The sequence below is a fragment of the Pipistrellus kuhlii genome, unplaced genomic scaffold, assembly GCF_014108245.1.
Source record: "Pipistrellus kuhlii isolate mPipKuh1 unplaced genomic scaffold, mPipKuh1.p scaffold_m20_p_5, whole genome shotgun sequence".
Lineage (NCBI taxonomy): Eukaryota > Metazoa > Chordata > Mammalia > Chiroptera > Vespertilionidae > Pipistrellus > Pipistrellus kuhlii.
The window spans coordinates 45,520,477-45,534,906 of NW_023425551.1; the positions used below are offsets into that span (position 1 = coordinate 45,520,477).

The window sequence follows — 14,430 nt, forward strand, 5'->3', positions numbered from 1 at the left end:
TACAGAACTTAATAATTAACAAAAATTACTTCCATTATCATGGTACTTTTGTAAGAGGATTTAATTTAAAAATATATTGAGTTTTCTGTGGAAAACGAATAAGATAATGGCTGCAGCTTTAAAAGAAAATTTTTACTATAGTGATTTGATTGCAACTGTACAACAAACATGATATTATGCATTTATAAAGTCTACCATTTGATGATTCCAGAGCCTTTATTTAGCTCCATCAATAGTAACCAGCAATATTAATCCCATTTAGATGTTTTCCTCCTCATATAGCTGTGTCCCTCACTGTCAATAGCTTCATAGAGGTCCTTTTTATTCTCTTGTGTTGCATGTAGATAACCAATATAAGCCACGCATAGTGAAAGCGTTATCAATCCGAAAGCCATTACCGGTTTGTTCTGTCAAAGAAAAAATTACAAACCCTCATTAATACTAAGAATTTGAGAAGACCCAAATATCTGTTGCATTTTCCTCTTGTCAAAATAAGTCTTTGTTACCACACTAGCATTCCTATGAACCCAACTCCTAATAGCTTAGAGACTGTAGAAGACTTGCTTCTCTTCTCCAGTCTTTCTTCTGCCTGTAGCTGGGACATCTCAGACCTCCACCTTCAGGAGGGTGATGTCTGGGCACGGAACAGAGGAAACAGAGGCATGGAAACAGTCCAGTGCTCAAGTTTTCAGTGTTATCTATGTGACGTAGAAAAGCTGCTTAACTTCATTTTATTAGGAGGTGAGGGGTGAAGTGTACATGCTATTCTTCTCTCCTGAGTTCATGAACAATCGGCAAAAAGCCAGGTACACCAGAAATGGCCATGTATGTGCTCTCCTCTAGGAACCTATTCTAGCACCTCAGAAATTTAGTCACGGGAACAGATAGGATGCTGTTATAACGACCTTGATTTTCTACTGGGAAATCCAAGATCCTAAGAGGCAAATCAACTAGCTTTGAATTTTAAAACAGTTTTTATTTTTATTTATTTATTTATTTATTTAAATATATTTTATTGATTTTGTACAGAGAGGAAGGGAGAGAGATAGTTAGAAACATCGATGAGAGAGTCATAGATCAGCTGCCTCTTGCACACCCCCTACTGGGGACATGCCCGCAACCAAGGTACATGCCCTTGACCGGAATCGAACCCGGTACGTTTCAGTCCCCAAGCCGACGCTCTATCCATTGAGCCAAACCCATTTTGGCTTAAAACAGTTTTTAAATGTAGGAAAGATGTTCACAACTCCATAGAAGTGTTATCTTTATTACTCAATTCAGGTGCTCCCATTTGTGTTTAACAAATGGGTCTTTCCTAGGTCAGTGTGAGTTGCTACACAAGTCTCAGTTTATATTGTTTCTGTCACCATACCTGGTGAATACTACTATTTCGAATCTTTATCCAAAGAATAAAGATCAAACTTTTCCATTTGAAAGACATCTAAGAAAGGCCACAAACTCAGAGTAGTTTAAATCTGCAATTCTTAAAATGCATTTGACAATTAAAAAACTCATTAGTTCAAAGTTTTTAAAACATTCTACCTTGATTTAATGATTTGATTGTTAAATTGACCCTTGAGTCTGAAGGCCAACACTCTATCCACTGAGCCAAATTGGTTAGGGCTGTTTTGAAAACTTTCATAAAATGTCTGCAATATGCCTTAGGTAAAAACACTATTAACAGAAGCTGGAATTGTCCATAATAATGATAAGATTTTTTTCATTTTGTTCTGTTTCATTGGAAAGTCTAATTTACTTAATAGAACCTGATAAAACATTAAAAATGTCCTTCAAATTAATACAGCTATTAAAATTTCAAGTAGATCCTTGAAAATACAATCATTTTCCATTAAAATTCTCAAATGTCCTTAAAACAATGAATTTTAAATGTGTATTTAGTGAAATAGCATTTAAGATTTTCCTTCCAACTGCATTTATTCAAAGAGATCTTAATAATCAACACAAAATGTCCATGATCAAATTAAATGTCACAGGAAAAGAAGAGTTTCTATTTATGACAGCCTCGTTAAATTAAACATAAAGTCTTATCCCGGTGTATCTTACCGGTTTAATGAAGAGCTCCGGGTTCACAGCTCGAAATAAAGTTGTCGTCCGGACCCCTCTGAGCCCAGGGTTTCGGAAGTCTTTCTCTTTGGGTGGCTCCTTTTTCACGGCTGGAGGCTCAGGTGCTGAAGACATCTTGACTAATGATGATTTATTACCTAAAGATAATACAAGAGACTTTTTCCATTTGTGATTTTTTTTAATAATGCCTTTTAAAACGCTAATTTTTTAAAAATTTCAGCCCAAATATATGCCAAAAGTGACTGTCAGTTATTTTATTACTTTGTAAAACGCATGCTTTGTCAATGGTGCTTTAAGTTTTGTTTGACAAAATGGTTATTTTCTTTTTCATCGCTCAGAAGAAACCAGTGAGCTGAGCAAAAGCTGTTTCTGACAGAAGCCTGGAGAAGTATGTGCTGGTCTGAGTCGCAATGTGTTTTGCTATCTGAAGGAGTACTAGGCTAGGAGTGGCCATCGGTTAGCTACAATCTTCTCTATCTCCTTCCACTTCCACTCTTTCTCGCCTTCCACAGCGCTCTCAGGACACCAATCGGAGAGAAAACTAGCATTCTTTTGCTCATTTTCTCCTACAGCTACCCGGTCACACTTTCCCTCAGGCTCCTCCCCCTCTCCACTGGCCGAAGCAAGCACTAGCACTAAGCAGTAAGGGTAAGTAGCTGTTTGTCCTCACTCCCTCTTTGCCTATAGCTACCCTGGGAACACTCCTGGGCTTTGTTTATACAAGTATTCTTTTTTAAAAATATATTTTATTGATATTTTACAGAGAGGAAGGGAGGAGAGAGAGAGTTAGAAACATCAATGAGAGAGAAACATCAATCAGCTGCACACCCCCTACTAGTAATGTGCCCACAACCAAGGTACATGCCCTTGACAGGAATCAAACCTGGGACCTTTCAGTTCACAGGCCAACAATCTATCCACTGTGCCAAACTGGTTAGTATTCTTTAAGACTTCTATTTTATAAACTTTACTAGAGGCCTGATGCACAAATTCGTGTCAGGCCGAGGGAGGGAGGAGAGAGACGCAGGAGGCTGGCTGGCCCCACCTCTGATTGGGGTGGGAGGGGCCAATCGGGGTAGGGCTGGTTGGAGGGAGGGGCTGCAGGCAGTTGGCTGGCTGGCCCCACCCTTGGTGGAGCTCCCAGTAGAGGGGGCAATTTGCATATTAGCTTTTTATTATAAAGGATAAAAAAAATATTCTTGCAACTTTATTAGTTTTAGCAGTTGTTTTTTTTTAAAAAAACATCTTTGCTACAGTAGTCACTAAATATTGATCTATCCCACTTAATTGGATTAACACCTCATCAGGAACATCGGCCTAAAGGGAAAGGACAAATGATAGTCAACACTTTCTACACTTGCAAGGACTTCTGAAATGTTCACTGTAGGTGGTTCCATCACGTGTTCCCTTGGATGTTATGGCTATCATTGTCATCAGACTCCCATCATCACACTTTCCGGTTCCATCCTGACGTTAGTCAGCACTCCTGCAGCAATTGCAGGATTTGCTAAGTCTTTGGAAATAGTTAAATTGATACCTGCAAACACAGTCTTCAAAATCGAACTGATTTGGGAGACCAGCGACTAGCAACTGAGTACCAGGCTAGTTCAAATACCACATCTGGTTTTTGGTCTTCTTCCAATGTAACCTTAGGGGATTCCTCAGGAATCATGCCTGTTTTCTGCAAACATTTCACTACCGTGGATGGCTCTACCCACCACTGGGTCTCAGCAATCACGTCAATGGCTTGCTTTGTTTATATTCTGTTTTCCCTTCATCATTTAAATTTAGAGTTGTTTCTGCAGTGAGCTCTCACTGTACAAATTATAACCTAATCAGATGGCTGCACAATTCAGTGGGAAAACTCAACACGTGCATGATCCAAGCAGAGGAGAATGTTGTGGGCAGAGCAACTACACCAGCGAGAGGATATTGCAATTTGCTTCTTTCGTTCTCTTGCCAACCTTCCTCCGCCATTCATTAAAAATTTAGAGTTGCCTATTAGCTTGGTAATCACAGAGGAGTTAAGTGAACATTTCTGAAGCCCCAAGGGTTTACTGACTTGCCAATGACAAGTGGTCTCATCTTTTCGGTGTAGGATGCATTTCGGAAGAACAGAGCAATCAACCTGTTTACCTCCTTTTGCAAAGTCCACTTAGGGCATGAAGTATATGAGGTAACAACTCGTAAATTTCATCAGCATTTAAAACATCACTCAAGCTGTCACCGGTAATTGCTTTTTTAAAAAAAATTCCTTCTGCTTGTGAGTTACTAAATTTCTCTACTGGAACAGTGTTTTCTTCACCACCTACAACTTCTTAAAGGACTCTCTAACATGCCTACAATTTCTTCAGCCAGTTGCTTGAACCTCATCATGCCCAAGGTTGGCAAAAAATCCAATGCTTTCTGCTGAACAAATGGTCCACTTACACGCCCAACTCTTGTACAAACCTGTCAATACCATACAAAAACAACTACAAAAGGCACTTCAAATTCAATTCTACTCTAGTCCCAGAATACCTTTAACTTCCAATTCAGTTTTGGCTCAATATTTCAAAAATGTAGGAGTGATGTTAAATTCCTCCGTTACTTCTTTCTTGTGGCAACCATGTATTGCTTCTGTTGCTTTCATTTTCTCCTATGAAATCTGCTGGCATTTCACCTTTCCCTCTTAGCTATGGAGGAGGATAAACGGCATGTACAAATGTTTTTTGAATTTAAGTCAAAATGTTGGTCACCTGGTGGCTTAGGCTAGGTGCCAGTGATATTTCTACTTATACTAATGATGTGTTTGAATGTAACGTGGGAAGAGAAAATTCAGAAAAAAATCATTAAAGTGGAAACAGTATTACAGTCTGTAAATAGACCCTGCCTATTAGAAATGTAAAGCAAGAAACAGCATGATAGCCATGTTGTTGGGACTGGATCCCAGTCTCAGAGTACACCACTAATTGAAATTGGGCATTATATAAAAATCTAACAAGGCCTAAAAAAGCAAATATACAAAGGTGAAAGCCATGCTTAGCAGAAACTGACAAAAGCAGCATTTCCCTTTAATTACTGAGAACTGGTTATGTATAATTAAAACAAAGCTACCTGGTTAAAATTGTTTACTGGGAAGAAAAACAAGGTAAAGGGAGAGGTGGGTACAGGGAGCACATACTGTAGAGCATAACAGGTGTCTGTGTTTGAGTAAGTCTCCCCTCTGGGCCTCAGTTTCTCCTTTATAAAAGGGGTAATAGGAACCACTGCGTAGAATTACCGTGTGCATTAAACGAGAGAACATTTCTAAAAGGATTATGTTCAATATATATGGTAGCTCCGGTCATCCTCACCAACATACCCAATAAATGGTAGGCAGCCACTGTTATCCTGACCTTCTGGTCCAATCTCCTTTTTTAAACAAAGAGAAACCTAAGCCCAAAGACACACTGCCGTTGGCTACGGGAGGAGGAGATGCTCTGGTCTCTCAATCTGCCCACCCCTATGCCACAACCCTCTTTACTCCTAAATCAATGAGCCTGGGCATTTATGTTATCACAAGAGATAAGAAACATAAACTTGTAATCACTTAAATTTTTTTAAAAATTGATTCTTTATTGTTTCTAATGTAAAAAAAAAATTACTACGTAGTAAGAAGCATCTTTCCATCTCTTGGGTTTACTGTACCTGAAGTAAGGAGGGTTTGACAGGGGCTGTTGCGGGCCATCTGAGAGCTATTTGGGTGCACTCCCCTCCCTTATGCTGTGGTCCCTACGCTGCAGCTGGCTCAAAAGGCAGGTGCATCCCAAGCCTCAGAAAAAGAAACTGCACTCAGCTGAGCCCAGGCACTGCCTTGCAGGGGAGCTCAGGGCTGTGAACAGCTACCAAAGGAGGCACCGCTGGTGAAAACAAGTACAAAACCATTTACCCCAAACCAGTGTTTCCCAAACTTCTCTCATAATGATAATCACCTGGTGGAGTTGTTAAAATAAAGATTCCTGAATCCCAACTAAGAAGTGCTCAACTAGAATTTTTGGGAACATATAGGTAAAATTTTTGGGAACATATACTTAGTTAAGTATACAATTTTACCTATATGTTCCCAAAAATTCTAGTTTAGCACTAAGAGCACTAAGTTAAGTATACAATTTTACCTATATGTTCCCAAAAATTCTAGTTTAGCACCGCTTAGTTGGGATTCAGGAATCTGTAACAACTCCACCAGGTGCTTCTCATCACGAGGGAAGTTCGGGAAACACTGCCCTAAACAGTCTGGTGAGCTAGTGCGGCACCAAGACACTGCCCAGCAAACGGGAGGGTCTCTCCATCCGGGTGGAGGGTCCAGGATGCGTCAAGGACCATGGGCACCGCGGGGTCATTAACGTCCGAGACCCGACTCCGGGCACCCGAGTGGCGAGGACCCCAGGTGCTGGGCAGAGCCCCGCGCACCTGGGAGTGAAGCCCGCGGGCGGCAGGGCCCGCGCAGGCCGGGAACGAGCGTGCGGCGGCGCGACCGCCCAGCCCCGCCACTCACCTGCTGCAGAGGCCTCCCCTCTCGGGCCCGCGACGCTCCGCCTCGTCTCCGCCTGCGGGAAAGAGCGTCCTACGCGCCCGCCGGCTCTGCCCCACAGCGACGCCTACCGTGCGGAGGCTGCGGCGCGGGCGCTGCAGGCACCAGGCTCCAGTGACTCCGGGGCCTTGTGCCCGCCCCAGAGGATGGGCTGGCTGGAGTTTGCAAGGGGTGTGTTTTGATTGCTCACATTTTTACCGTTCGCTTTCAGCCTCCCAGGTTCAAATAACTTTCCAACTGCGTGTGTGTTTTGTGAAAATAAAAGAAGGCATGATCTAGAATTGTATAACTTTATATAATGGAAGTAGAAAGCATTATGATTTGGGAAAGACCATACCTGATCTCTTCCTACCCACATTATTCACATGTACAGTTCATACTCTGCCATTCTATTAGTGCCCTGAGATGCCAAGAAGATGTGTGTAGCGGTGGTTATCATAAGAATAGCTATGAATCCCTGTTTGTAAATACTACTTTCCTGATTTAAATGTGTGGGGATACAAGTTATAGTAAAACAAACACAATAGAATACCAGGTGCCCAGATCTTGACATGGATTTATGTAAAGCTTTGGTAAGTGGACTTTGAATTTGAAAGTTATTCTCTCAAGCCAAATTATCTTTCTATTTGATTAGAGGTTTCATTTTTTTAAAGTTCATTGATATCTGGCACTGTTAGGCAATCTTCTGACAAAATAAGTTAAACTTGAATTAAAAACTGGTTTGTGACATGAAAAGGTGATAAACATTATTAATCATGAGGGAAATGCAATTCAAAACCACAGTGCGATACCACCTCACACCTGGTACAGTGGTTATTATAAAAAAGACAGGGTCTTTGGCAAAGCAAACATTTTGAGCTTAGATGAGGTCCACATTACCCACTTTTCTCTACTTTTGGCTTGTGCTTTTGTATCATTTCTAAGAACTCTTTGCCTGCCCCTAGTTTTCAAAGAGATTTTCCTGTGTTCTTTTCAAACTTCAGTTCTCCTCTACCGCACACATCCTTCCGACGTTGCGTTTCTGTGGACACACACCAGTTGCAATGAGACCTCAATCTCTGCACCTTTGGTTAAGGCAGTAAGTGAGTGGGCACAGTGGGCAATAGGCTGATGCTTAGAATCACAGCACCTTGCAAAAACTTAACTCTAAACAAAGGTGAAGGCGCACCACACAAATATCTTCCACTAAACCCAAAACTAAACCTGGAACAACTTTCCCTTAGCTGGATCCTCACGATGTCCATGGCCATTCCAACTCTATCTGACAGGAGGGGAAATGCAAGGAAGGAGAAACTGGGGTAGCGACAGCAGTCTCAATGGATTATCTTGTCAGTGAAAATATCTTATATTTTCAAATTTTATAGAACATAAAACTATGAGAACACACTGCGAGGGCCCCTTCCACACCTTGGAGGGGTCTGTGCAGGTGAGGGGCCTTGAAGCTTAATCTTCAGTAAATGTGTCTTGTATTAAAATATTAAAGACCCTCTGAAGAGTTAGCTCACCTGGGATTGTGATAGACCAACCAAGAAAAGCTCAATCCTGTCCTTTATATAAATTAACGTACATGGTCTTGGAGAGATTCAGTTACCATATCAAACCCTATCCCCTAACAGTCTCGTTTCAGTAGGACTTCCTGGGGATAGGAGTAAAAGCAATAGTTATCACCCAATTCCCTTCTCTCTCTCCAAGTCTCATGTACTGTCAAATACACTGTATCTCTCCAGGCAAATATACTGCTCCCAGCTCTCCTGTTCTCTCTCTCCACGTCCTCAGAGGACAGAAGTGGCGAGAGTGTTCTGAAATACATTATCCTTACAGAAGACCGGAATGCATAAAGCCTTGCCTACCTCCACTCTCCATTCTCCCTAAACCCACTACGATAGTCTTTGAAAAGAAAAGCCATTGCACATGCTGGGCTTACTTCTCAGCTTTTCCAGTAGACTGAAGATGCTGAACAAACAGGCCTGGGGATTCAGGGTGTGGCAGCAGAGTGTCAGCTTTGGGTGCCATAATCTTAAACCTACTAGTACGCACAGCCATGTGCAAGCTGTGTGCAGTTAACTGTGTTTATTATACCACAGGAAGCAAAGTGTAAACACACTTTGGCCGTTCAAACGTCGAAGAACGGGTGGCTGTTTCATGACCGTGTTTACTCTGCAGAACACCATCTGCTCTGCTGTTATGGCAACGTGCAGAGTGGCACAGCCCACAGGCCTGAGGGGATTGGAGATGTGTGCTTCTCCTCTGAACAAAGGAGACATCCAAGGTACTTCTTACAGGTTTTTGTATATTTGTTGTTTTTAGTTCAGTCAAGCACTGGAGGAAGCATCTTACCTAATTATTTCATCTTCTGTGATTACCTATGTATATATGTATCAACATGTTTGCCTGCCTATTTCTGTTGGAATAAGCAATTCTCTGAAGAAGTAATTCTTCTACTTTTAACATATTGAAATTTCTTTACACATGGGAATCTCAGATTGCTTCGTCAAATGTTATTCATTACGTTACCTTTTCAACCTTAAATTGAACTACCTTTTATCAAATGCCCATAATACAGCAGAAACTGTTACCCAGTGTTTTCACATTACTGCCAGGGAATCAGAGCTAACAGTTCCCAAGCACATAATGAAGTTAAAGTGGCAGTGCGTTTATTCCAATCATCCTGGAATGGAAGATCCTTACTCATGTATATATTTATTTATATTTTATATTATTAACCTCCAGGTGACCTTCACAGATGTATAGATTTTCTAGATGAAATGGATTTTGTTGCCTATACTTATGTCTCCATCTAAAATGTAACTATTGTTTTGCAGGGAAAGCATGCAAGTGACTGAATTAAGAACTGATTGCCTGGGAAAAGTTGATGGAGGAGAAGTAAATGTGTTGTTTTTTCTCCAGTATCTGCATTAACATCTAGATGCACACAAAGCCATTCATATTACTTTTTTTTAAGCAAATTCAAATAATACAGGGAGAGAGATAGAAACCTAGGCTTATCTGTCCCACAAGTGAAATGACTGTTACACTGTACATACTGTGGCCATAAGTTATATCTAAATGCTTTCCGATACTGTGCACTGGTTTCCTGAGTAAAGGTGCACAGAATGTTCATGAGGAAAACATGACCTTTTGTTTGTTGACTCAACAACAAAAATTAACTGGAGCCAGAGGCACATGCATCTGTCAACATTGAACCCTGTCAAACCCTGAACAGTTTGAGAAAGTGGAAGCTAAGCAGATGGTAGGTAATATGTGAGTTCCTTGTTCTTAGGAAAACAAGATTTCCAACATTTCTTGGATGTGGAAAATGCTCAGATAAGTTGATGCTTTGGTCACAAATGTTGAAAATGTGAGCCCTGCCCAGCCCGTGTGGCTCAGCAGTTGAGTATCAACCCAGGAATCAAGAGGTCACAGTTCAATTCCTGGTCAGGGCACAGGCCTGGGTTGCAAGCTCAATCCCTAGGGGGCATGTGTGCAGGAGGCAGCCATCAACAATTCTCTCTTATCATTGATGTTTCTCTCTCTCTCCCTCTCCTTTCTTCTCTGAAATCAATAATAAAAATATATATTATATATATTTAATAAATAAAAATAAATAAAAAGAGTGCTTAAAATCAAAGAGACATGCTTCCCTTTTCACATAAAAATGTTGGAAACTCATTGTAGATACAGAAATGGTGCTTAGATGTGGCCTCTCCTACACCCCTCAGATATTCTGCACCCGGGGAGCATTTTTGCTCCATCCTTTCCTGCATCCGCCAGAAGAGGGACTGATCACCTGTGGCAGCAGAGTAAGAGGCAGTGGCTAGAGGCGCACAGTTTCAACCATTCTTACCAGACGTGAAACCTCAGAAGCACTTGATGTTACAAAGATCAGTATTATTAAGGGTAATTTACTGTGTTCCTGGAGTTGTTCTAGAGGCTACAGATCTCCTACAAGCCCCTAGTGTTGCTGAGAATTGCTGTTATAAGGAGATGGGTTCCTCCTTCTTCATGTAGATATCCCATGTTCATAGATTGAATTGAAAAGCAATTGTTCTGAGATGCTGGGGCAAATTCCTCACATATGTGCTTTGCCCAGCACAAAAGGTAATTTTGTTTGTTTGTTTTTGACATCTATGCGGACTTCTCTCATCTCTGGTGCCCTTTGTTATGACAGAAATCTCACAACCCTAGGTCAGTGTTGCTTTCAATAGGCAGAGTTAATGACAGCTCCCACCTGTTGAACAGCTGTACTGAAGAAGGGACTGCCTCTCCCATTTTGCAGGCAAAGAAATGGAGGCTAAGAAGACACCAGCTTCTTGAGCAAGGACACAAAGTAAAGTAAGAAGCAGGTCCAGGATTCCAACCCTGGTTGGTCTGAACTCAGAGTCAGTGGGATCTCTACAAATGAAAAAAAAAAAAAAAAAAAAAAAAAAAAAAATTGAAATATAATTGACACCAAATTCTGATAACTAACTTCCTTGAACCTTGCCTCTTTAGGCTACACTTCTCCAGTTGCTCTGATTATATATATGATGTTAAAGACACCCTCTCTACCCTGGTCACTGTCTTCTAGTCCTACTTGAATTTCCAGAACAAAATACAGTGCCCCAACTGTGACTGAGCTGAGTAGAAAAGCCCCCTGACCTCTCCTGGAAGAGACATTGAGCTGAAAAACAATACGGACTAGCTTCAGAGCACATGCTCCACCCTCGATGGTTCCCAGTGCACAGTGCTAATACCCCACTGCAGCCAGCTGTGATGTTAACTTGTAGAATCTTAGTCAAGTTCTAAGGCATTGATCGGGAAAAAAGAGACATGGGGCTAGCAATCTGAATCTAGTCACTGCCCCTTTAATTGTCTGGCCCTAGAAGACCTGTTTACTCTCATTCCAGAGAGGCCATAAACCTTCCCAGGTGAAGTTGTCAGTGCTGGTGCCAGACCAGGCCTTTGGTTGAGGTCTCAAAGCCCCAGCACATAGGGCTCTTCAAGAACTTGCAAAGGGGCCTGGGAAACCCCATATTTGGAAAATTAAGGACTGAAGAAGATATAAAAAGAGACAACTTCCTCCATGTTGCTGCCCAGAATTTGAAAGACATTTTTCTCTGGACCCACGTATAATAATAATAATAATAATAATAATAATAATAATAATAATAAAGTGTAAGTCCATTTCTCGAAGCGTTGCTTGGTTTTCTGTAACAACATCTGTATTCAACTCAACTCTGTAGTCTTTCTCACCAGAGTAACCATCAAGACAGGCCTTCCTGCAGCCCACACCCTGCAGTTTATCCAGGGGGACATCATGGACATTCGGAGGCTCCGGTGTACACTGCCTGTCTGCTCTGGGCTCTGCCTCTTGCTGACATTCTCCAGGGTCACATTTTCACTCTGAAAGGAAAGCTATCCGAATCCAAATCTTAAAGGAGCAGAGGAGAACAGGGATTCCAGTATTCACGCCATTCCTTTTCCAGTCCTGTCTTCTCTTATTTCTCCCTATCCCCAGCTTTCTGACTTCATTCTGATAGTTTTGCTACCATATTCCACATTTTGCAAGCTTTATTATGCTTGTTTCCCCAAACAAACAAACAAACAAACAAACAAAAAATAGAGGTAGAAGAGTTAAATCTTGTTGTCAAAAGCATAGAAGGAATCGTGAGTACAATTGAGAGGATATAGGGTTCAGCAGAGGGACTTTGTCCTGAACACACCCATGATTCTGCCTGTCAGTAAAATCAAAGATCCAACCCATATCCTATTTCCTCTATACAGCCTTTTCCGGGTGCCCCAGCCGCTGGCAATCTCACTCCCCCCTAGCTTCTGTGCAAGGTGCTGCAAGGTCCTTGAGAACAGGGAGCTTCGTCTAGAAAAGGATGCCCCTGCCTCATTGGAATGCTACCTTTGTTTGGGTTATTGCTAACATTTTTGGGAAGCCTGGGTCGTCTCAGTGTCAGCCCTCGGGGATTCAGTAAGGCTGGCCTGAAGGTGGCCCTAACAACAGACTACCTCAGTTCAACCTCTCCTGGCGGAAGGTGTCAGCGCAAACAGGTAATGCTCTAAGACCGTGGCTAACATCTGCTACGTGGAGTGGAAACTGAAAGCGATGATCAATTCAAGGCCTCGGGATCTTATCATGGTAATAGCCGTTCGGAAACGGGGTCACCATGCTGGGACCCCGGAATCTCTGCAAAAGCCAAACCAAACCCAACAAGGTTTGCTTTCCTGGGTATGGAGAAGCTTCGTCCAGGAATAAACTTAATGAGAATTGATGATTTCTCTAAATAAACTGCATTAATTTTGGGTTGGAAATATGAATACAGGAATAATGTTTACGGTCCTGAATGCTAAGAGAAGTACGAGAACCTGAAATTCGCAGGGCCCGTGGAGCTGGCTATGGCAGTGGGAAGGAAGGAGCTCTGGGACTTGGGTCTCATCCCGTCTCTTCCTACTTTCTGTTCGGACTCTAGGACCTGAGGCAGGCTGCTCTCCGTAGTTCTGTTTTCTCATCTTTAAAATAAAGTCATTAAATTTTATGAGCTCTAGTCTCATTTTCAATGGTAAAATTCTGTTTCTAAGCTATTCTTAGTCTGAGAGAAACATGATAAACTATTCTTATTCTAAGAGATATATGATTTCATTTTAATTTTTACATATCTTTAATTTTAGCCAAATCATCACACCTAGAAATGGGTCCATAAAAAGATAAAGTAACTACTCTTTCAATCTCTTCCTCCCTCCCTCCTCTCTCTCTCTCTCTCTCTCTCTCTCTCTCTCTCTCTCTCTCTCTCTCTCTCTTTCTCCTTCTCTCTCTCCCCTCTATCACTATTATATGCATAGGAGATGTCTGTTATCAATGTTTCCTGGGGTTGGGAAAATGATTTTTACAATGCCTTTTGCCTCCTGGATTTCTAAGAAGAGGGCATATGAAGTAAAGTTAAAATAAACTCTTCAAAGGTAGGCTGAATTAAATTGGTCTTTTGCCTTTTGCTTTGTGTTTTTTGTAGCTAGGCTTTAATAAATAACTTTGGAAAATCATTGAGAGAGATGAACCACTCCCATTGTTCTAGCTTCTTTGTGTAGATGATGACAAGGTCTTACAAAAAAAATGTTCAATGAACGGTGTGCACAAGTGGCTTTGCATTCATTTCCCCCGCTTTAGTTCTCTTTTAATGTATATTGTAAACAGCAGAGACACAAGAGTTCTCATCTAGGTTATGAGCCAAAACAAATGATCAGGTTACCCTGTTTGGCTTACACTGCCTTGGAAACCACAGGGCTCCATTTTCCTGAGTGTAAGAGCACTAGTTCCCTCTCAGGGGAATAATATAATCAACTCACGATTTTTTAAAATTGAATGAGCAACCAACTGGATCTCTTCTTAATCTCCACATCTGTGTCAGGAGGTAAGCTTATTTCTCTCGTGACAGGGTTTCTTTAATAGGGAAATGGCATTTCTTGTACTGGGTAGTCATTACCTCTTTCCAAAATGTTTTGGGGAGAGAAGTAATCCTAATCCTTACAAACCTAGACGTGTTGCTGCCCAGTCTGTGGCTGCATCACAGATGCCCTTTCTGCATACGCTGCCTCCAGGTAACGCGGCCCATTTGGAAGGTGGTGTTGACCTGCGCGCTTTGGGAGGCCGTGGCCCGGTCACAGGGGGAGCTGATGCGGATGTGTGGGGCGACCGGGGCCCAGAGCAGCACAGGCCCTTTCAGTGGCCCTTTCAGTGGCCTCTCTGTGGGATTGAGGAGAACTTTGCATGATTCCTAAGAGGTGAGCCTCTAAAAATGACAATGCCTTTT

General features: G+C 41.8%; 1 protein-coding gene across 3 annotated transcripts; it reads right to left on the reverse strand.

Annotated features, from left to right (window-relative positions):
* Window positions 1-43: 43 nt before the first annotated feature.
* SMIM8 (small integral membrane protein 8) lies at window positions 44-6,691 on the reverse strand. 3 transcript variants are annotated; one of them, XM_036414900.1, is made up of 3 exons: window positions 6,602-6,691; window positions 2,065-2,222; window positions 44-407 (listed from the first exon to the last, which is right to left on the reverse strand). In XM_036414900.1, the coding sequence occupies exons 2-3, from the start codon at window positions 2,197-2,199 to the stop codon at window positions 249-251; spliced, it is 294 nt and encodes a 97-aa protein (XP_036270793.1). In that variant the 5' UTR covers window positions 2,200-2,222; window positions 6,602-6,691; the 3' UTR covers window positions 44-248. The 3 variants fall into 3 exon arrangements, with proteins under 3 accessions (XP_036270793.1, XP_036270792.1, XP_045428919.1); XM_036414899.2 differs by lacking the exon at window positions 6,602-6,691 and adding an exon at window positions 4,005-4,109; XM_045572963.1 differs by lacking the exon at window positions 6,602-6,691 and adding an exon at window positions 2,460-2,614.
* Between the last annotated feature and the right edge of the window lie 7,739 nt (window positions 6,692-14,430).